Source organism: Lepisosteus platostomus, chromosome 9 (genome assembly GCF_059453375.1).
Source record: "Lepisosteus platostomus isolate fLepPlt1 chromosome 9, fLepPlt1.hap1, whole genome shotgun sequence".
In the NCBI taxonomy this organism is placed as follows: domain Eukaryota; kingdom Metazoa; phylum Chordata; class Actinopteri; order Semionotiformes; family Lepisosteidae; genus Lepisosteus; species Lepisosteus platostomus.
The window spans coordinates 24,350,252-24,374,634 of record NC_142619.1 but is presented as its reverse complement, the minus strand read 5'-3'; the positions used below and the strand labels follow the sequence as shown (position 1 = coordinate 24,374,634).

At 35.2% G+C, this 24,383-nt stretch overlaps 1 protein-coding gene and 1 long non-coding RNA gene across 3 annotated transcripts in view; both read left to right on the top strand.

Annotated features, from left to right (window-relative positions):
* Positions 1-24,383, top strand: part of acss3 (acyl-CoA synthetase short chain family member 3) — a 98,773-nt gene that overhangs the window by 72,117 nt on the left and 2,273 nt on the right. Inside the window, exons 10-14 of one of the 2 annotated variants that reach the window (XM_088647244.1) lie at positions 8,604-8,699; positions 9,699-9,762; positions 14,438-14,519; positions 16,823-16,945; positions 17,450-17,532. In XM_088647244.1, the coding sequence (XP_088503370.1) occupies positions 8,604-8,699; positions 9,699-9,762; positions 14,438-14,519; positions 16,823-16,945; positions 17,450-17,532 (448 nt within the window). Of the gene's footprint in view, positions 1-8,603; positions 8,700-9,698; positions 9,763-14,437; positions 14,520-16,822; positions 16,946-17,449; positions 17,550-24,383 lie in introns of both variants that reach the window. The other variant, XM_088647243.1, reaches the window with a different exon arrangement.
* Positions 9,770-13,458, top strand: LOC148654659 (uncharacterized). Its single transcript, XR_015941506.1, has 2 exons — positions 9,770-11,935; positions 12,546-13,458. It is a non-coding gene; the product is annotated as an uncharacterized LOC148654659 (long non-coding RNA).

Below are 24,383 nucleotides of genomic sequence, written 5' to 3'. Positions count from 1 at the left end.
TATTTGACTGATAAAAATAAAAAATACAATATTTGGACAGTCTCAATCCTCTTACAGTATGCCAGGCAGGCTGAGCAGCAAATAATGCATTTAATTAAAAATAAATATATTCTGAACAATGAGCAAAGGCTGTTGAGGAAACTCAAATGCAGTCTTATGCTCTGAACCAGTGTAATGTGAAAATATTGTAATATTGTCTGACTTAGCTTTGGATTTATGCAATTTATCTGAAGATTGCTACAGTGTACAAGTCCATTTGGGGATTAATTTAGTGTTTCTGTGTTTATACAGCTGTGGACTCTGTACTCTGTGATTTTTAAATGCTAATGCTCTGCAGTGCTCTTTTCAGCAAGAGATTTATATATACTGCTGTTGATGATTCCTCAAAACTACAAATGCCAGGTTGAATTTATTTATGTATTACCTTGATTTTGTAAAAATAAAAGCTGTGGACATTATCACTAATGCTATTTTTACACATTATTGTGCTTATGTCATGCTTTTTGTAAAGAAAAAAAGCATAATTTAGCAACTTATATTCCCTAGATATGGCACCTAATTAGAATATCCATTGTTGCTTAGCCAGAATGAATGAAAGGAATGAAAAAATAAAGACATCACAATGCAAACAACTGGGTTTTGTGTGGTGATAGGAACTAGCACAGCCTCACTGATAACACTCAGACAGAATTGTCTTGCTAGGAGTGGGGTGATTTTACATTGTGAATGGATGATCTCTGACATCCTCCTGCCCAACTCCTGTAGCATGTGACCAATTAAAGTACTCTGCCTGAGAGCTTCTATTTACTGCTGGCTTTCAGCAATACTGGGCTTTGGGAATCTCAGACTAAAGCAAACACTGACTACCACAATTAATCTGTCATGAAGTCACAAATTCTAAAATCAAATGTCAGTTCATACTGTACTATATGGTAGACAACTGTTGCCTCAAAACCTTTTAATGTAAGCATTAGAAAATGCAATTTGTAAAAGGAAAATTACTTTTTGAAATTACTATTGATCTTTAATAATTATTAGGAGCATTATTCATTTTCAACTTGAATGAACCTGAGTTCAGATTCCATAAATCACTCAAATTTAAATGCTACCAGATACTGTGCAGAAGACAACAGTCTTGCAGACATTCAGGCAATGTGGATCCTTCAGAAAAGAAGAATACAGATTACCTCTGTATTCCTATAGAGTCTCTGCCAGTGACTAATGCTATTGCTCAAATACTCCAGTACACTTGCATTACCTGTACTCCTACTTATCATTGTCACATTCATAAACCTACAAAAGCTCTCTTGTAAACTGGATTCAGTGGTGGTCTACTGAAAAGGGATATAAACACATGGCTGGAAGGTTACCAAATTTAACTTAGCCCTGCTGTCGGTTTCTATTAATTGTGTTTATCAAGACTAGCAATTGCTGTGCAACGCTGTTTATATCCATATACTGTATCTACTATATCTACTGTAAAGATCTACCCATTTGTAAGAGAACAAGACTTAAAATCATATTTCTCTGTTGTTTTTTTTAAGTGCCTTGCAAAAGTATTCAGACCCTTACACAGTTTTCACATTGTTGGTTTAAAGCTTGCAGTCATGGCAATTTGAAGTATCAGTTAATAGTTAATAGATACACAATGTACTCCACACACTCAAACCAAAAAAATGAAAGAATACATATATCATGATTGCAAAAGTATTCAAACCTTTTGCTATGGCACACCTAAATTACTTTAGGTACATAATATATTAAGAAGCCACATGATTAGTTGAATGGATTTTGGTGCAATAATACTCATCCACATGACTGCAGGATAAATGCAACTGTCTGAAATTCAAGCAAAGATTTAACCATGAAGACCGATGAGCTTTCAAAACAGTTCAGTTGTAAAGTCTAATAAAACACAGATCATGGTAATGGTATAGAAAAATTTCAGATCCTTTAGATTAAGAAGTGGAAGACACACAAACACACATATACACACACACACTACATACTGTACATCACGTTGTCCATTCATAGTGAGCAGCTGAGCATGGAGGACACTGGTTAGAGGTACCACCATGAAGATAACTCTAACTTCGAAAGAGCTACAGTTAAGTACCTGAGATGGGAGAAAACATCCAGAATGTGTCTCAAAACTAGCCTGTATGTGACGACTCACATTGTTCTCTTTAAAATCCTACTACGCGCACTTGAAACATCACAGCAATCGACTGAGCTCCCTCTCAACCAGTCAGATCATCAGTTCCCATAGTTACTAGATTGTGGTGGAAGTCAGTACCACCTGAGCGTAGTTATATCATTCACTTGTTAACATCACAGTATTTAAGACCAGCCTTAGCAATATTTCTTCACTTAGTTTTAGTCCTTGTCACTAGTCTTGGATTCCTGCTCCATTGTGCCTGTTAGTGGGCTTGTTTTCTCTGACTTTGATCTTGTGTTGCCCCTGTACTTAAAATCATAACCTCCAGTGATTTCAGTCCCCGTTTCACTATTCAGTCTCTTCATTTTCCTACTGGTATCTCAGGAACATCTTCTCGGTTTGGACCTGGTTTGTAACAACTATGGCTTTGGACAGTCCTTAACCGATTGTTTGCTAAATTCTCTAAATCGCGTCACTTAGCCTGGTGAAGGTGTAAGCAGCATGCTTACAGTGGCAGGAAGGAAACCTTAACTAAAAGCAAACTCTCAATTCTGCCTGGAGTTTGCAAAAAACACTGAGTGATCCTGCAAACGTGTGACAAAAAGTGAAGTGGTCACATTCGTTAAACAAACGTGTTGTCTAAATGGCAAGGTGCAGAACCAACAAAGCATACCTCTTGAGTCAACACCATCCCTACAGTCCAGCATCATGCTATGGGGATGTGCCTCCTCAGCAGAGTCAGGAAAGTTTGGTGGGATTGAAGAAAAAATAGAGGGAACAATGTACAGACAATTTCTAAAGGAAAACCTGTTTTAGTCTGCTCAGGACTTAAACACTGGGAGAAAATTCACCTTTCAGCAAGACAGTGATCCAAAGCTGCTATCCAAAAGCAATCACCAAACAACATGACAGAGATTAAGCAAATCTGCCAAGCAGAATGATCACAAATTGCCCCCAAATCAGTGTGCTCACTTCGTTAAGACTTAGCCAAAATATTTTGTGGCTGTAATTGCTGCCAAAGGTGTACATATTGCATTTATGCATCTGACTGCTTATACTTCTTAGTTTTGTTCTGATATTGACTTTAACTTATCTTTAACTAACCCTTAGAATTCTTGAGTTGGAGCAATCTGGTTTTGAATAAAATATTAAAAAACGTGCATGCATCCTTTTGAAATTTCACAAAATAGAACACCATACGAAAGGTATGGATACCTCTTCAAGGCACTGTACATCTCTATTTCTGCTGTGTTTGAGATTGATTCATTACTTTGTGTATCCATCTACAGCTAACTGCCAAAATAAAGGAAACACAAAAATACAATGAACTGGGTGTTTGGCCAGACCAGCTTCAATGCGCTTAGCATAAAGTTAAGTGGACCTAAACTATGTCAGGAAAATGCACCACACTCCATAACAGAGCCAACAGAACCTTTCACTGTGGGAAACAAGCACTTGAGCCTGTAGGCGTCTTTTGGCACGCTCCACATGTGTACTCATCCACTTGGTGAGAACAGGATAAAGAATAACCATATGAAATTTTTCCACTGCCCTGTAGACCACTGTCTGTGGTCTTTGCACAAAGTTATGCTTTAAAATTGATGCATTTGGATATGCTTTAAAGAATAAATATTTAAATAATAAATATAATAAGTTACATGCCTTGAATAAAATGTATGACATTCTGCATTATTTCCTCATTCCCCTAACTATCATTAAAAAGAAAATTGAGTTTTACCTTCTATTGTAAGTTTATCACACTGTCAGTTTTCCTACATTATACAATATATTCACAATCAGAAATGCGTTTCCAAATTGTGTTCTGATTAGAAACCAATGGAATATTTTTTTTTTATAAATGGGTTGATATTTATGACAGAACATCCAGAATATAGTATACTGCTATACTGCATATGCTCTTCCTCATGCAATGCTTATGTTGTATAAGGTTTACAAATTGTCATCCACTGTAATTTGCTGTTCACTCAATAGTAGAAACTCAGCTTCAGAAATTCCAACACAATAACATTTTCAAACCTGCTTTATTTCAAAATATTTTACCCCATTTGTTTACGTTATGTCTGTGTAGGAATGATTATGTCTCCAAATTAGTTTGACAAGGGAAACAGTATGCATTGTAAGCAAAACTGAAGAAATTCTGCTATTTCGAATACTTGTTCTGTGTTGTGATTCTCAGTGTGGTATTTGTATTTGACACGTATATACTGACTTTTTACAACACTCATTCATTTCAATCTATCCTTAGCCTCCTGTATTTTGGAATTTCTTTCAACATAATGTATGGAGCAAAATCACCCAAAATTGTACTTAGCACATACTAGCAAGGAAAAGGTCAATTTTTGCACTTATATAAAATATAAAAGATCCTTTTGACTTAAACTCAATGGCACTTCTGAATTCAAGCCCAGCAGTTTAAGAAAGAAAACCCCTGAAGAAGGCTCCATGGCCGAAACGTTGTGTTTTCTTTCTTCTCTTTTCAGCAAGGAATAAACCTATTACTTGTTCCTTAATTCCATTTAGGTTCACTTTAATTCTATTTTTTGAAACTTTAAATGCCTATTTTGTTCTTTGATATTCAGTGGTTAATTGTATTTAGTTTAAATGTATTTATTTTAATTACAAATAAGCAATACAGCCGTACTCTCCCTTACCTTGTATATGTTGTATTATTTCTGCTGTACTTGTATAGTCCATGTTATGCAGGAAAGTGGACTGCAAAACCTGCTCTTGGTTTGGTCCTGAGAAACGTGCTATACTGTTATTGTATCAAAATAGTAGACCGTTTAGACTGAGCAGTGTGAATGTTCATCAGCTACTAAATACACATGTTGAAAAACATTTTCAAGTGCAAAAAGATTTAGGAGTTCTGAAGGCAAAATTAAGTGAACACTCTTTCTTAATTGAATAGCTGTCTTGAGAGAATTGAGAGAATTCTGAATTTTACAGGCTTTGATTGAGTTCTCAGTTTGACAGGCTTTTTTTGTACCTGCCATGTAAATCTCCTTTCTTCTCAAAATGGCACTTTTCATGAGGTACATGTATTATATTTGTGTGTGTATTATGTGAAATGTTGAATGGCTGTACTAAATATTATTTTCAAACCTCCAAACTAAAACAAATATTGGGTAGTTGTAGACCTACAGTACATTGTGGCTCTTTTTTTTGTTCCATGTGTAAATCATTTATAGCATTGCGATTGACATTTGTCTTTCACAAGTAAAAGAGTGTCTCCTCATTTGCATGTAAGTACAATTGTGCAAGAGTATAATGGAAATCATCTTGTCATACATTTTATTTAGTGTGAAAACCTGATTTCAGAAACTTGTTTTTGTGAAGTTTATTTTGTAAATCTTTAGAACTTGGTATTCATATTAAATATACATACAAACTGTTTGGAAGTCATTAGAATGTTTTTGAAAGTCACCTTAAAACACCCCTTGACAAATTCGCACGTGCTGAATTCAGGTAATACTGTAAACAAATTTAGATACACTAAATGATTACTATATCTAAATGCTATTAGTAGATTTAAGTGATTATTTTCAGAGTCTATTATCCCATGCATGAGCTGTTATTTTGTGGAGTCTCCCTTGTGGGGTTTAATCATTATTCTGACAAACAAATTAAATTGTAAATTTTCAATTACTTCACTGCATATCATTTTATCTTCAGTTTACAATTAGGATTAAATCTTCAAGTTCAAACAATGTGGTTTTCTGGTTTCATATTTTCTGTAGTATTTTCCATGAGCTAAGATTTTATCTCTTCTTACACAATCTATCCAGATTGGTAGCTGTCTGGGTATCACCTGCGTATTCTGAAACAACTATAAAATGTGAGTAGGGTTAATACTTTGTGGTGTTGCTTGTCTAGTTCTGTGTACCACATGCACATTTTACACAATCATTTCTGATCTGGACCAAATGTACAGTAAGTGTAGCATTTACTGTGGCTCAAAATGTCATCATCAACGATCAAAAGTTCCTCTTAGGAAAGTGGTACAGCTCTTGATCACATATTACAGGTGCATTTGATTCTGGAAAGGTAAACACTCAAAGCACAACAGACATGCATTGGTTCTGTCCTTCTGGTTGGAGTAAATTAGAAACAGCATTAGATACTGTAGGTGAGTAAGCAGTACTGTACAAATACCCTACAAATTCGTACAATACTGTACAAATACCCTATTTCTAACAAAACAGTGGATTTTCAAGATGAAGAAGCTCTATAAGTGATTATATGATTGTTTTTAACATTTTCTGAGCATTGCTGTCATAAAAAGGCTGTTATCCTCAAAGATAAAATAATTCAGTAGTTTTACTTTATTTAATCTTACACGGAAAACAGTAAAATAAAAAAAGTAAAATAAATTGATTCCTAAGAGCTATGATAATCCTGAATTAAAATGGAAGAGATCATCTCTTTTTTCCCTGTTAGGAGCTGGAAAGATTAAATTGAGATTTAAAAATCAGAAACAGGTCAAGCATAATCTGGCTGCACTGGAAACTGACATCCAATGTACAGACATAGGTGCCTGTGATGTGTTACATTTCAGTAATCCTTGGCCTTAAATAAAGGGACTAGATTTTCTTTATATATTATTAACATGCCAGTGATTTTCAGATGTGTTTTGAAAGGCATGAGTTAGGTGATTTTTACTGCCAAAGTCACGAGTTTAATTGCTGACTTTGCTTAAAATGTTTATAGCCATTAAGTTGTTGCATTTTAATTACTAACATGAATAGATTTGCTAATTAGAAAATAACTTTAAACTTTCTTTGAAAAACCTAACAGCTTGATTTAAATATGTTGTACTTCAACAATTTTCATGCTGCTTTTTATAGCAGTGCAACTTTTTCTCTGAGTTCTTTCTAGAACTGGATGGATGAGATATTTGCATCAATTAGCAACTAACTAGCAATAAACCAGATGACCCAAATAGTTTTTGGTTACTCATTTGTAACCTTTCTTATGTACTTTTGTACAGTACTGTACTTTTAAATTCTATATAATTGTTTTAAAAGCTGTAGGGTCTGCCTGAAGGAACTTATCTGTTCAGACCCAGTGTCTGATGTGTATGTTAAGGCCTGTGACCAGTTGTCTGTCTTGGTCTTGGTTGGCTAGAGCTGGTTGAAAGATCATGTATTTGATGTGTAACAGTGACTTACAGTATATTGCTAATCTAGTGCTATAGAGACTGAAGGTAGGGGCTGGAGTGGTGAATGTTTTGGTTCATCGAGATAGATATCAGTCCAATTCACAATGATTTTCAGATTCCTAATTAGGATTTTGCAGTCCAAAAAAATGTACTGAAGTATTGGAAATGAACAGCAAACTGTAAATTGAGATTTTGACTGGGTCAATTAACAAATAATGGTGAATCTCTTTATTTTCAAGGGGAACAACTATTAGAGAAATTGTTAGCTGTTGGATAAGTTGGAACTCCTTAAAGAGCTGTGAATTTCTTGCTTTGAAAATGGTGCTTGGGGTCCATAGCTGAAAGTCGCCTCTGAGACTTTAGACTTCTTCAGTTTCCTTCAACATGGCACATTTGGTTAAAACTTCTTCTGTGTGTGTTAATGGAATTCAAGAATAAAAGAAAGAACTCATAGCTTAATACAGAAAATTCCACCTAAATTACTGTATCTTCTAATTCCACTGGAGAAAAAGAAAAATAATTAAGAAATGTTACAAACAAAAGGAGGCTGTTTAGCCAGTCTAGTTCATCTGGTAGGTAATAGCTAATTGATCTCATCCAGAGCTTTCTTGAAAGAAGCCTTGGTGTCAACATCATCAAAATGGCTGGGCAGCTTTTTCCATGTTCCATTGCTTGTTTTGGGGTTTTAGAAATTTCAGAATTTCATCACCTGTTACCACAATTTGCTTACATACTGAATGCACCTAATAGTAACTGCATAATGCAGAAGATTTTTTATAATTGCACGCAGTAATCTTAAAATATGAACCCTGGCCACTAGATTTTCTGTTTTTTCAGCGGGAGACACAAAGTTCAGTTTGTTCATCTGAGATGCAAGCCCTGATGATCACTAAGTACACAGTCTTTGAGTGCCAGACAGCAGCCCCCTCACCAGTCCTCTTCAAGGACATTCCTCATACTACTTGTTATTGGTCTCATAGGTCACATGGGAAAAGTCAGTGATACAAACCCCCCAAAAAAAGAAAATATATATTTTTTTATTTGATCCTCTGAAGTTTAACGTGAAGCAGATTTTTTTGTCTCATACTGTAGCTTTTCAGATCACATTAGTGCTGCATAAGCATTATTGTTTTTAGGTAGTATTTAACTGACAATGTAAACTTTTCAGCTTTAAAGTTATTTTCTTTTCGATTTTCAGGCCTTCTTTTTTTAGGGTGTGCAACGTTCTTTCCTTACATGTATCTTTTTATTTTTCTCATTGATTAGAAAGTGGATCTCCTATAACTGCCTCCTGCATTGGTCTGGGAAACTCATCAACACCCCCTGCAGGTCAAGCTGGAAAGGCTGTCCCTGGATACAACGGTATGTATATAGCTGATTCGTCCACTTCACTAATACAAGAAAAAAATATTTTCTTTTACAAAGGACAAAGGGGACAGTTAAAATTTGGGTAATATAAAAAAATGCTATTCAATGTTATTGAATTTGGAGGATTTCTGAATGTAATGGAAAATACTACATAATGTTAATTACAAGCAGAGGACATAAAGATAAATTATTTCACAATTAAATCCACTGTCTAACTGCTTCGTCCAGTTCAGGGCTGTGGGAGCCTGTCTTGGCAAGCAATGGGCACAAGTACAGTAATGGGCACAAGGCTGGGTCATGTATCAATTTTGACTGGGATGCCAGTCCATTGCAGGGCACACACAGACAGACACAGACATGCACACACTCACACCAGGGGCAGTTTTCCCAAAAGCCACTTAACCTACTAGTATATCTTTGGACTGTGCGAAGAAACCCACACAAACACAGGGAGAACATAGGAACTCCACGCAGATAGCACCCTAGGAATTTAACCCAGGCTGCTAGTTTCGCGAGACAGCAATGTTAACTACAGCACCACCATGCCACCCATGCATGTTTCTAGCATGTATTTGTTAATTCACAAGATTTGTATAAATTAAATAACATTTTTTAAACAAAATTAATAGTTATTTTTATACCAGTATCTGTTCCTATAGATTTAAATGAACATATAAAATGTGTGGTTTATGTCCTCATTATTTTAGTTATCTGTGTAAAATATACATGTTTTTGTTGTATTTTTTAATCTATACTTTCTGGTACACAAATCTTCTCTTTTTCACTTAAGGTCCCACATTATTTTTTTTAACTTTAATATTTATATCTCTTTTGAAAATATACTTATTTCTTAACTTATTACTAGACATATAGGCAGATGTTTGAGGGCATTTACTGATAGTTTACACATTATTTAAATTTAATTTTGTCCCTCACACAACTGTTCTATTGTACATTCAGGACTAACTAAACTTCTTTTGAATTATTTTTCAGTCATGGTGGTCGATGACAACATGCAGGAAGTTAAACCAAGAACTTTAGGAAACATTGTGGTAAAGTAAGAACGACCTTTTCATCTGTTGCAGCAATTGTTGTGCTCTTTTAAATTGCACACCTCACATAATTTCAGGTGAATTTAAATGCAAAGGTTTTATATTGTCCATTCAGGATGTGAAATTTCACTCTTGGGATTTAGAAAGAAGTTACATTTTATATGCCTTCTGTTAAAAAAAAGAATTCTGTTCACATTTTCTTTTTCTCTCTTACTCTTATCTCACAAATTGCAAATTGTAATTTCGTCTCTTTGAAATTTGCATACTAGTTCATTTTATTGAGACCAATACAAAGTCACTTTTAACAACTAAAATGTAGCACTGTAGTGGTGTTACGGACACATCTTAGTCTAGAGTGAGGTACAGGTGGTGGCCAAATAGAAACATCAATATAAAATCATTTAACAGGGAGTTGACTGTGCATGGTCTATATGGCCTGTAGGCAAAGTCCTATGGGGTCATCTAGTTATTGCCAGTATCTGGAATTATGTAGGAGATACTTGGTGACATTCTTCCAATAGAAATTCAATCAAATCACACCTGTTGATAGAGATGGAAGAAGCTGTCTCGAGCATTGTTCTAGAGTTTCCAATAAATGCTTGATTGGGTTTAGTGACTGGTGACTAAGAAAAGCCATGACATATGGAAAACATCAGTGATACCTCATGTTTACTAATTGGGAGACCCCATGTGCTCCGTGGATGAGGGTACTGTCATCCTGGAGTAAACACATTCCAGGAGGAAAGAAATGCTGCAGCATGGAGTGAAAATTATCTTCCATGTACTAAGTAGAAATTAGCATTGGCCTTGACTTCTATGCACCTCAACCATGACAGGAAAATGCACCCTCCCCGACATTATGGAACCACCAGAAACTCTCAATGTTGAAACTAAGCACTCAGTTCTTTTGGTTGGTACACTGGTCACTATGTAAAGGATGATCCATCTGACCACATCACAGTTCTTCACTGCTTGGTGGTCAATTGCCTCTGCTCTTTGCACCGCTGGACTCACGAATGTCATTGCCAGATGTGATAAGTAAGTTGTGTACTGCAACCTGACCATGGTAATCTGCTCTGTGGAGTTCTCAGCAGACTCTTTTTGATTAAATTGGCTGGTTGTACCCCAGGTTTGCAGTCAGATGATTAGCCGTTGCTTGCCTGTGTAGCCTTGCACTTTGAATTATCGCACAATTCTGTTATATGTCGTTTTAATTCCACTTGGCCAATGATGTCTTTACCTCAGATTTCTGTGCTTACGTCATTTTGGACACATGAATCATGAGGACGTTGGGCTGTCTTGGTCACTGAAGCTCCTGCCAAATCACGCCACTTGTCATCCCACTTTCACTAAAGCCACTGAAGTCTCTCTTATCTCTCTTTTAGCCATGCTATCCAGAATTTATTATAATGTGATAATGTGATTTGCTTAGTTAATGCAGGTGCCACTATACAAGTATGTGTTGAAGTCCTTGCTTTCAATATACCTGGGGTACCTCATTTACCCAGGTGTATTTTTTGTCCACTACCTGTACATGTATTAAGATTACATTCCTGCACTTTTAAGGACTTTTATATGCCCTAACAAGATAATTTTTCAGCATACCCTTGTAATGCTGGAATGTTTTGATAAAATATGCTACCATGAGCAGGGATTCATAGATGACAGTAATAGTCATCTGTTACATCATAACAGTTCCAGTGTAAGAGGAACTTAGTTTTATGTCTTTAATTATTAAGGTCTACTAATTGGTTTGTTTTTAGTAGTTCCTCTGTATTAACACAACTATAGCTATAAAATGTCAGATTTATTTATGGGTACAGAATCTTGTAAAGAGAGTGAGTGGTTGATGCAATACAAAATGCTTAGACTTACTTTAAATAGACTGTTTTTTTTATTTGGTACACTACTTGCTGACTGAGACTTTAATTAATTTACAGCAAATGCTATTTTAATCCTTCAATTGCCCTAGATTCTGCTACAGCAACTGATGGAACTCATGGAACTGGGGTCTGACATCATTATTGTTTTTTAAAAATACTTGGTTTCTTAGCTAAACAGACTGTTCTCTCTATGCTTTCTTCCAGTTCATTTGGTGTCATCTTAATGTAAGCTCTGCAATGGCAATTGTGAACTGCTTGTCTTTGAAAACATGTCCTTTTATTTACAGAATGAGAGGTATTTTTGCAGCTCATCATGTTTGTGCTTGTTGGTTCTTGCATAAATTAATTATAATTGGATATGCAATTACATATTATATTCATGTTAAGCGGTCCTTTATTACTTTCTATTAAAGCATAACACGTGACCTGAATTTAGGACTACAATAAAAACAATGGTATAATAAATGGTACAAAAATAATGGTAGTAATAACAGAAGCAACGTCAGTTACTATGTTTCCTACACACTTGTATCGGGGGTAAGATTTAGTTTTAAGCATCCTTAAAGAAGACATTTAAGCAGTATGAAATTAGAAATAACAACAAATTGAATTAAGGAGGTATACTGTACATTTCAAGTTTATCTTTACCTTATTAAAACGTAGTATTAGGAACACATTACAAAATCAATACGGCATTTTAAGGTGAATTTAGTATGTTGTTGCTTGTTTAATCACCATGAGAATGTGTCGGTTCTACTGCTTAAGCTTTAATGAAGGTACAATGACTTTCACCTTTACCCTTTCAGTTTCCCTGTATCACAAATCGCTGTACTTTGAAATATAAGGACTGATTCCAAACGAAAGTAGGCCATTTGGTTCATCTAGCTCATTTTGTTTTTTTGCAGTAACTAATTGATCCAGTGATCTTATCCTGCCATTTCTTGAAGGAATCCAGGGTATCAGCTTCAGCAACAAGTCTGGATAGTGTGGCTCAATACTACCACCACTCTGTGTGTTTCCTTATGTTTTGAATGCACTTTCCTGCTTCCACTTGTGTTGTTTTTGACTTGGCTTTGTTTACACTGTAAAAGCCTGTTTGCATGTGTGTACTGTACTTCATGTGAGTTTTGGAACTGGAATTTATGCAGCTTCTTATAATCATGTATTTGCTCGAGATGTTTTCTATTGCTTTATTATTAAGCACAACCCTCTCTAGATTATCATATGTCTTTCTAGACCTCCTTTCTAGATATTGTAAATATGATTTTACACGAACCTTTTCAAACTTTGTCTCAGGTGAAAAAACATGAAACGAAACTTTATGACCACACAGTAGTTTGCTGTTTATTACCTCACAATAGTCAAGTGATTGATTTATTCAGAATCCTTTTTATTCAGAACTATTCAATGATTATGCTTCATTTTCTAGTATTAACACTGTTGTAATGCATACTAATGGTCAAGAACAAGTGCATTTGGTTTGCTCAGTACTCTAATAACTTGAATTGCATCACTGTGATACTAAGTTTCGATTTTTGAACAATGGCCAAAGTATCTGTTTTCTATAGACAGCTCTTATTCATTTTACATTGACTTTTTCAGTTTTCATTCACTAATTATTTGTAATGCTAAGAATTTGGAATGACAAAAATAGCTTAAATAGTCCATTTTGGAATTTGTTATTGAGGCATTGTATACATCCATTCATACATACAATTAGAAAGAATTGTGTGTGTGTTTGTGTGAATATTTTCTGGTAATACTTTATATAGAATTTATGGACATAAATAGATTGAATATTTGGTGCAAGCAAACAAATGTGCCCATTTCTTCATTTTTGGAACTTTATTGTGCTCTTCTTAAATGAATCAAATAAAATTTAAATAGTCAAATTGGTGTTATGTTAACTAAATGTTTCACTTACTCCTATCAGAAAAACAATCAATTTTAAATTGTCTTGTATAGGATGAAATCATCTCTGTGGAACATTTTTTCACATTTAAAATCAATTGAAATTAAATAGGATTCCAAAAACACCTTTTGACCTATTATATAGAATTTTAAAGCCTCTGACTTTTACATTAAGCTTTTTTTTCTAAAAAGTTGACAACTTCTTGTGTTTCAGATCTTATCCAGCTGGAATTGTGAAACATTTCCTGAAAAAAATGTGCATTGAATAAATGCCATTTTGTTATGAAAGTGAGGCTAAAGTACCTTTCATATTCACAGTATTTGGTATTTTTTGTTGGAAGATTATTTTTTTTAATTCTGGAAATATATTATTTTTAGTTCAGTTTTCTATTTATTAATGCTATAGTAATTTGTAGAAAGAAAAGTTGCAGAAACTGTAACAAAAACACGCCTCTCAGTACTAGCTAGAGTATACAGTTGCTCAGTATCTATGCAGTGTACTCAGAGAAAACAGCTATTTAACAGTGAGGAAACCTGAGGTCAGTTCAAACAGCATAGAGATGATTTCCTAGAATGCTCTTGTGCTTTGAAACATTGTTGTGTTAAATGTACAGGAAATTATATCTTTGTCTTATGTTGTGACATGTTTTTTAAAATTTAAAAAGAAAACCTTAAAATGAAAAATTGCAGAGATCATCTACACATTTAATGGAGAATAAATTAGACTAAAGATGTGATTAATAATAACATTGTGATGTGATTAAAATATTTATTTTGTGCAGTGCTTAAATATTACCACCACCACATTAATAATAATAATAATAATAATAATAATAATAATAATAATAATAATAATAATAATAATTTCTCAAATCTTGTTATATAGGCTTCCTTTGCCTCCAGGATCAGCATCCACACTCTGGCAGAATGATGACCTGTTTGTACAACTCTACTTCACAAGGTTCCCTGTAAGTTAGCCAGTTCTTCTCTACATTATTGTCACTGCTCTTTCAATAACTGCAGAGAGTGTGTGTTTACCAGGAAAGGTTCTTACATATTTTTTCCTTTGCAATAAAACGGCAAAATGCGTTGTTTCCTACGAGTGGTATATTCATACCCTATTCAGAACAGTGCTGCTAGAATGCACAGAGAGCTGTTTCAGGAATGCACATATCCCGATAACACAATACAGTGTTACAGTACCTAAACTAAAGGCATAAACAAAGCATTCCTTAAAATAGACAGTTGTGTTACCACCTTCTATTTGTTAAGGCAGCAGTTAAATAATATTTTCTAAGTCACAGTTTTGCATACCAGCCTCCTTCAAGTTCTGCATTAATCTGGCTGGAGTAGTAGGCTCTTTTGTTTTAAGTCCTTTGGGATCTGGCATGAACACAGCTAATAAATGCAAAAATTGTAAATAAAAAATATATGCACTTCTGTGCAAATTTTGTAGAGGAAAATGCTGGTAGTGCTATTTGCCACTTTTTAGTATTAGCTATTAGACCTGCTGCCTCTAACCTTCTTTGTTGTTATAGAAACAGACAAGCAATAAAAGTACTGACTTTTGTGGATCTTACGGAAAATTCTGGTATTTTTCACCAAAATTTAGTCTGAATATATTTCTTAAGATGTGCCATGTTGGGAAATGAAAATGGAGTACAGTATCATTATTGTGAGTGCCAAGTTTCAATGGGGCTGGGAAAAACACAATAAAGTGATCCTTGTCTTACCTCTCATTTGAAGCTGGTCGAGACTGGGTCTATGCCTGGAGGAATGTGCCTGATAAATTAAACCTTGGTTTATACAGTACTTACATTCTTTTGGGATTTGATTTTGTGCTTTGAACTGGCATGAGAAGATAAGAGCCTATCTTGATAACACGCAGTCTTACAGAAATCTACATTTGCCTTTGACTTTCCCTCTAGAATATACTGAAATGTCAAAGAGAAAGGCTAGAAATATGTGTTGTTTATTTCATAGTGGAGTATGAACTGTGAAATATAACAATTAATGTTTACAAAAGATGTATGTTGTCTATTGGCCTTCCTTCGGGGAACAATGCCTATGGTTTCATATCAGCTGTACTCACAAACATATAAGATGCAAAAGTTGGATTTCTGTTGGCTGTACAGTGACTCAAAAGTAGGTCAGCTGCTTCACGGATAAAGATCACCATCTAGTGGTGTGAATCCTCAGGATGCAGTACTAGTGATGGATTTTTGTGTGTATAAATACAACTTTTGCTAATGTTTCCATTACACAACAGAATTTTAATTCTCTATTTAATGTTAAAAATACAGTTAACCTTTTCACATTAGTTGAGCAAAATTCATGCCAAACAGGGTAACATTGTCTCTTACATTTCCACATGTACTTACAGTAGGTTTTAGACTATGCATTATTGGGAAGCAGAACATGGAATGACTACAGTGATTTATATTTAGCAGTATTTTCAATGCCTTTAGATTCTTGGTTTTATGCTCTAGATTACGGAAAGGCAGAGGAACTGCTAATGGTTCAGTGCAGGGGCAATGGCAGCATCCACACCATGGGGAAACAAAGTTGGGTTTAACAAAGCACAGTGCCCTCTTTCTTAAGAGTTTTGTTCAGGTTGTTCTATGTAGGGTCATGTGTGCCTTTTTCGATTTGCAGCAGGGAAAAGTTGTTTTCTTCTCTCTAACTTTTATCAACTTTTACTAGTGTAATCTTTTCTTGGTTTACACTATAAAAAGTTGTGACTCTTGTTAACTATCCCCATCAAAACTGTTCACATCTACAGGGATGTCTCTCTTCTTTTTTTCTTTTTAGCTTTATCTGTCTCTTTTTAAGCAAGTGTCAGCAGTTTTTGCCTTTACTGTTTTTAGAAATAATAAAACTAAGTTCTTTTGAAACTGCTTCTACATCATCAGCACAACCCATAGCAGATGACTGCAAAGACAAAATTACTACTAATAAAACTAAATTATTTAGAAAATATAATATAGTACAAGTTCAGGTGGGTATCTGCGTCAGCATGCGTAGGCTGCAAAGGAACAAGTAATAGGTTTATTCCATGCTGAAAAAAAGAAGAAAGAAAACAATGTTTCCGCCGTGGGGCCTTCTTCAGGCCTTCTTACACCTGAAGAAGGCTCCACGCCCGAAACATTGTTTTCTTTCTTCTTTTTTTCAGCATGGAATAAACCTATTACTTGTTCCTAATATAGTACAATCTCATTAATAAATGTCTCAAAGTGACAGAAATGGGTGTTGTGATTTTGCTCTTTACCAGGGTTACTATGACACAATGGATGCTGGCTTCATGGATGAAGAACGATTCTTGTATATCATGTCAAGATCTGATGATGTAATCAATGTTGCTGGCCACAGACTATCCACAGGGGCTCTAGAGGAGGTAAGAAAGAATCTTAGATGCTGGAGCTGTTAACCTGAAATATAGCTGATTACTGTAAGTGCTAAAAAATGAAAATACGATAAGTCTATTAGAATGTGAAAATGCATTTTTACCTACAGTATATTTGCATGTGGATTTTTGGAGTTTAAAAAACTCAGTTGTGCTGTAGCTGCTGTACCTGGTTAATGAGTTTGATTTAAGAGGTTCTGAGACTAATTGTACATGTATCATGTTTAAATGTGTACGATGTTGAAAGATGTTATTCTGAGGTAGAGATATACAAGTGTAATGCTAATTTACACAGAATAGGAAATTATGGTAGTAAAACATGCTGTAAATTCTTTAAAGTCCAGTAAAGCGCTGAAGAAAACAACAGGTCTTTTTTAGTTGTACTAGCATCATTTTGTCTTCATTTTATGTGATTGTACTTTTATTGCAGAGTACTCCATCATTTAATGAAAGATCAGTTAGTTATGAGAATTTACTGATGCACCTATTTTCCAGGCTGTCCTACAACACTCTGCTGTGGTGGACTGCGCTGTAGTTGGACTTGAGGACTCTTTGAAAGGCCATGTACCCCTTGCCTTGTGTGTTTTAAGGAATGGTAATATATCTTAGTTCAAGTAGGTAGCTGTGTGAGCATGCGAAGGCTGCAAAGGAACAAGTAAAGGTTTATTCCATGCTGTTACGTCCCAGTGTGTGGTCTGTGTGTAGTCTGTGTGTGCTTTTGTTGTTATGTTCCACACTGCTGACTTTGATTGTTCTCCCTCCCCCATTGGCCCACCATTACACCACTGTTTCCGTATGACTTCATCATCGATCAGCTTCTCACCCAATCGAATCGGAGTGCATCTTATTCAGTATGTAACATGGAGGTTTTCAGGAAGGAGAGGCCTTTCGTTTGACTTTGGTCCCGCTCGGCTTTGGTTATTGCTTCGCTTTTGATTTGTTGGTTTGTTGTTTTGCTTTGTGTGTTGTGTGTGTGTGTGTGTTTCTGTTAGTCTCTTTGTACTTTCGTTTGTTTAGGTTATCCTTATTTTGCCATTACCTTGCCCAAAAGTGTTATTGTATCAACCTCTGTGTTGTTTTGTACCCTGTTACTTGTCTACTTTTGTTTGTATTTGTAGTTCACTTGTGTATTTGTGTGAACTTCTGTGCATAGAGTTAGTTTAGGTTGTTGGGTACATTTTTCACACACGTAGTTGATTCTTGTATTAGTCACACTAGTTTAGTACGAGTGAGTGCCGTTTGTCTTGTATGGTTTTAGGTAGTCAGTAGAGGTTAGCTAGGGTGTTGAAGACGCCGAAGACCGTGTGTTTCGGGTTTTCTTTTGTAGTCAGATTAGCTTTCCCTCACTTTCCTAGCCAGCTCCACTTTGTTTCTTTTCTTTTCTTTGGCACCACTCTAGTTCCCTTACCCTGTGTGTTATTGTGTCTTACTTCATACCAGTCACTTATTCAACTTAAAATCATCACTTTTGCACCGACCCTTGTTATCATGCTTCCTAGTCCCTCACCAGAACACACCTTCTTCCAAAAATTATCCTAAATGTTACATCCCTTTACCCCTAGACACTTGGGGTCATAACATATGCTGAAAAGAGAAGAAAGGAAACACCAAATTTCATCTGTGGAGCCTTTTTCGGGTGTGAAGAAGACTCCACAGCCTTCTTCTACACCCGAAGGAGGCTCCACAGCCGAAACATTGTGTTTTCTTTCTTCTCTTTTCAGCATGGAATAAACCTTTACCTGTTCCTTTGTAATATATCTGAATTTTGTTGCATGCTTTACTTCAGGTTACAGAGCTCCTTTGAGTGACCATTGATTATGATAAACTGATAAACATAACAAGATTATGGCTTAAATGGTAATATTTCTATATTTACTACCCCTCAGTAGTATGACCTCATTGTTTGTGCCCTTTCAATCCAATTTTGTTCAGTTTGCAAATTATCATATCGGCGTTTAAGTTTATTTTAGAAAAGTTTAAAAGAGTATGTGCAAATTCCTGGAGAAATCAAAAGAGTTCTGTTGATCATCTATCAACAAACTCCTGGGTGTCCCCTTGGTTGGTTTATGAACATATAAAATTATTTTCTGTATTTAGTAAATTTGAATATAAATTTTAGAATGTCTTTTGGAAATTGGAATTTGGAATTTTGGAAGTGCATACTGTACATCTAAAATATTGTGCCTTTACCAAATGAAGCATACATAGCTGACTCAGGTACAGATGCAGCCATTCAAAATGCGCGGGCGATACTGCATTATGTTCCGGTACGCTGTACGCAGTCTACCGCAAGTTACCGGTAAATACCGCGAGTTACCGGTAAATACCACTAGTTACCGTAAATTCTCCTATAATACGACAAGCAAAATAATAGTATCCGGAATTTCAGCAAGGTGGAGCAAATAAAGCTCAACCTCTCATGTTTGAGCTGTCGCCATCAAAGTCTTTAATGAAGATATTACTAATAGTATTAATAATGAATGACCTTGGACAAGCTGTAAGTGTAAACTCAAAGTATTGCCCTGGTCAACATTCTTTTTTTCATTGACCGTCTTTGTAAAAGTAACACCACAGCATTTCGCAATCACGCATTTGTTTCCAATCATGCAAAGTACAGTAATTTTTGAGAATCGATTCACCATGCCTTTCACATGCTCATCAAAGAGATTGATTTAGGAACATAAACATATTACCGTATGAAAACTGTACTGTATACAGTATGTATATGTATATTTAATGTCTTAACTGTGCCTGTTTAAGTATTGAATATTCATATGGAATTTTACCACTGAAGGGAAATCTTAGTGCCTGAGCATAAAAAGAATAGGAGCATACTGCAACGCGTGTGAAGGCCATAAACGATATTAATTTTGGAACATAAACATACAGTATATGGCTGGTCTCGGTACTTTAAAGAAAACATACACGAAACATGGTTTCATTATGACCAGAATCAGTCTTGAGATATTTTTAACTTGATTTACAGTATTTGAGAGGTATGTCTTAACACCGATACTACGTAAATACTGCTCACGTATATGTTTCTAGGTTTATATTATGCATTTCATACGGTCAAATTACTTTTGAGCAACTAATAAGAAGCGCGAAACGGTATGCCCAGGGTGTTTTAGTTTTGTTTTGTGCTGGGACTCTGCTTTAACAATGTCACCGTGGATTGATTAGAGATATCAAGTACATACAAGTCATTTTTTAAATGTTGTAGTTCGTCTTGTAAAAATGTTACGAGTACATCATCTGTCAACAATTACACAGGTTCTGTTTCCATATTGTGGATTTTGGTTACGTAATATTATTTTCTAGATTTCACGTTGTGAATATATGATTTGGGCAAACAGAGCCGCAAAGAAGTACATTATGGGTTGTTGTTTTTTTTTTGCAGTTTTATCTAGAACAAGCGATGCTTAAACCTTTGTCTGATTCTTGTGAAACTTTCCACACGACAGTTACAGTACCTAGGAGTTGACTTCAGTGATGTCACTGATGGGATGTTTCTAAAAATCCATCCTCTGTAAAACGTCTTCTCTAGTTGTCCTGCAAATGTATTAGCTAATGAAGCTGTGTGTTCTGAGCCTGGATCTCTACATTTCTGTATGAACCAGCTTATGACCACGGCAAAAGGAACCCTTCTTTCATTTGAAGACAATGAACATACTTTAGCCCTGAATGAATTAATAGCAAACATGGTTTACATAAAAGCCCTTTTAGCCTTTGTCACTAATGAAACAAAGGTCACTAGCCTTTGTCACTAATGAAACCACTAAATAAAGACATAAATATAAAAATCTTAAGATTTTTAAAATACATGACTTTGCTAAAATTTATTTGAAAATAAAAACGATTACAAACGCCAGGGGAGAGAGAGAACAGGGGAGGGATGTTGGTTTTGCATAAGGGGCGGGGCTATGGAAATGAGGTCTGTTTGGGAATGTGGAGTTACATGTTCTGGCTGTTTGTGAATTATCGTTGTTGAGTATGGAGTGTTGAGGTATTGATTTTGTGTAATGCTTTATGTTGAAAATTGAGGTGGATTTTGTTTATGATAAAGAGGATAAACTGGGATGGGAGGAGGGTTTGGTGCATAAGGGGCGGGATTATGATAATTGGAGGAATTTGCGAGAGTATAATGGTTTGATATATTTGATTTTGTATTGTGGTCGTTATCTATGTTTTTGGTTGGTATTATGTTTATATGGTTGTTTTTGTTGGTTGGTTGTTATTATGGTTATTAATAATACGATCTATAGTTGAAATCTGAGCCTAAATAAAAAGAAAAATCAAGTGATTAGGTTTATGAGCAATCTAATTACTTATTCGTTTAAAACGCTATATAAAATAAAGTTTATTATTAATTTGCTGGACAGAGCGGTGAACATTATTATACATAAGACAAAGATAACGATCCTGATCAGTTTAGAAATCTGTGTACGCTGTAAGGTTTTTACTTCTTAAACTTTTAAAATACACGTTTCGAATAGAAAGAAATCCTCTTCCTGGTAATGTCGCATGAAGAGAGAGGTGAAACAGCCCTACACAGCCCTGTCGCAGTACACGAATATAATCATATCGTTATTAAATTCTTTAGATACGCGATTCCATATTATATAAGCAGAAAAGCTTAAAACTAACACTTTTTCACACGCTATTTCACGTTAGTTAAATTTAATTTATTTATATATTATATATTTATATCTCTGACCAAGGGAAACATCTCATTTTTTCAAAGAAATGTTTGTTTGTTGATTGTTATCAAAAATGACTTAGAATCGATCATGTTGTGATATTTTGAAATATAAAAGTCAATTGATTGTCCATAATATCGCTATTCTATTTTTTCGAAGAAATGTTTGTTAAAAGAAAAGTCCAGCACCAGCTGGATTTGAACACACAACCCGTGAGTTGGTAGTCGGGCACGTATACCAGTAGGCTACAAGGGAAGTCGCATGAAGAGGGAGGCGAAACAGCCCTACACAGCCCTGTCGCAGTACATGAATATAATCATATTGTTATTAAATTCTTTAGATATGCGATTCCATATTATATTCCCTATTAATCAAATTCTAAAAGTATGCTTGTTGACTCCGGTATCTCTTTAGTTAAAGACTTCGATGCTTAAAATGTTTAGGGAGAAATGGAATACTGGTGTGTATTTTTTACTTTAAAGTACCAAGATCAGCCATATACTGTATGTTTAAGTTCCAAAATGAATATCGTTTATTGCCTTCACACGCTTTGCAGTATGCTCCTATTCTTTTTATGTCCAGGCACTAAGATTTCCCTTCAGTGGTAAAATTCCATATAAATATTAAATACTACAACGGGCACAGTAAAGACGTTTACTGTAAATCTTTCTACGACAGACCAACGGACCACGAGTGCCCCTGTCGGTCAACCAATCATGTACCGCGGTACCCCGCGTCATCTTGCGTCACGATGCGCGACGCCTTAGCCAATTACCTCCGGTACGTGTCTGTACCGCGCACTTTGAATGGCTGCATCTGTATGTCTTCTAATAAATATAGGTTTTATATACAGTATATAGTATATACAGCATATACTGTATCTCATATAGTATACTTTGCCTAGCCAAATTCTTTCCCTTCCAATGATGTTTTATTTTGTTGAATGAAACACGATGTACACGTTTTTATTATATTTATATTACAAACATGAATGCTCAGACTAAACAATTCTATGGCTTGAAGATGTTAAATATCAGCAAAATTGCAAAGAAAAATCAAACCCTAAAACACGTTGATTGCATAAGTATTCACCTCCTATGCTATGGCAAGCATAAATTAGTTCAGGTAAATAATATTACTTTGACATGTCACATAATTTGTTGAATGGCTACTCTATGGAATATTGATTCACATGATTTCAGAATAAAAACACCTGTTTCTGCCAGGTCTCTCAGTGAGGTAGTGAATTTAAAGCAAGAATTCCATCATTAAGACCGAGGAACTTTCAAAACAACACAAAAAGGCGAAGGAGAAGGTTAAATAATTTCAAAGACACTAAGTGTCTTTTTGGGTATAGATAAATACTTCATGGAACATGTACCATAGAGTACCATACAGTGAAGCATAGTAGTGGAAGCATTATTATATGTCTGCTCTTTATCATCAGGGACTGGGAATCCTGTCAAGTCAACTGAGGGGAAGATGATGAAGCAAAGTACAGGCAGATCTTAGATGGCAACTTGCTTCATTCAGCTAAAGACCTAAAACTGGAATGCAAATTCAACTTAGAGCAGTTAGAGCTATACTGGAATCCTGATTTAAATCTCTTTGAAACTCTATGCTAAGAACTGAAAATTGCCTTGATCCACAACCAACATGACAAAGCTTAAACAAGTTTGCAAAGAAAAATGGACAAATAATTCATCTATAGAATTGCTAGACTTCTCCAAAAAGAAAGTGTTCAGCACAAAGAAGCTGACCTCAACAGACCCAGTCTTCTGGGTGTTTGAGTATACAGCACTGCAGCTGGAGCAGTGAGCTATACTGCCACGAAGAACAGCTGCTACAACAACAGTACTCACCTCTGAATGAACTTCCTTCCTAATTAGAGGGAACACAGGAGCAATGTCCGATAAGAAGAGGTCCATGGATATTTGTCATTTTCTTCAGAAAGCATTTTAAATATAGTCCCTCCCTCTAATACCTCTGTAATGTGAATAAGAGAGGCCTATAACTACACCATTGCACTGAATTGATGAAGTATAGCTCACCAGGTACTATGCACCTGAATTATGTTATTTTGTTTGAAATGAATACTTGTGTATAATAATGCTGTTTCTATATAATTCATCAGCTCAAAATTGACATGGTCTGAAGAAGAAACACTGGTGAAGCTGATCAGTCTTATTAAAGCTGTGAAATATACTGCAAGAACACTATTTAACACAAATACTATATCCTATGTAGTGCATGCTAGTTATATGTATATACTATTATTATACAAGTAATGTACAGTAATTTACACTTCACAATCTCTAAGTAGCAGACACAGGGTGTTAATACTTTAATATACAGTTCTGTAGTTATGCCATGCAGAATACACATTTTCATTCTGGGTCTTCAGTTAGCATACAGTATGTCCTATTGATCTAAACTACATTTTAGGATTAATGAATTCAATGTTCCATGTTATATGTAGAATAAGATGGAGCTGTGAAATACATGTAATATAGTTACACATACATTACAAAATGTATTACCCTTATTTTATTTTTAAAACAGACACTTTTGATTTTGTTTTTTTTCTTCTAATGCTGTCATTCTGGATGCATATTGCACATTAACACAACTACCTATACGTCCCTTAGATATTGAGATGCACTATATATAGCAGAGTATGAAGAGTATGGAAACTGTGGAACAAGATTTTCTGCAGTTGTTTAAGAGGT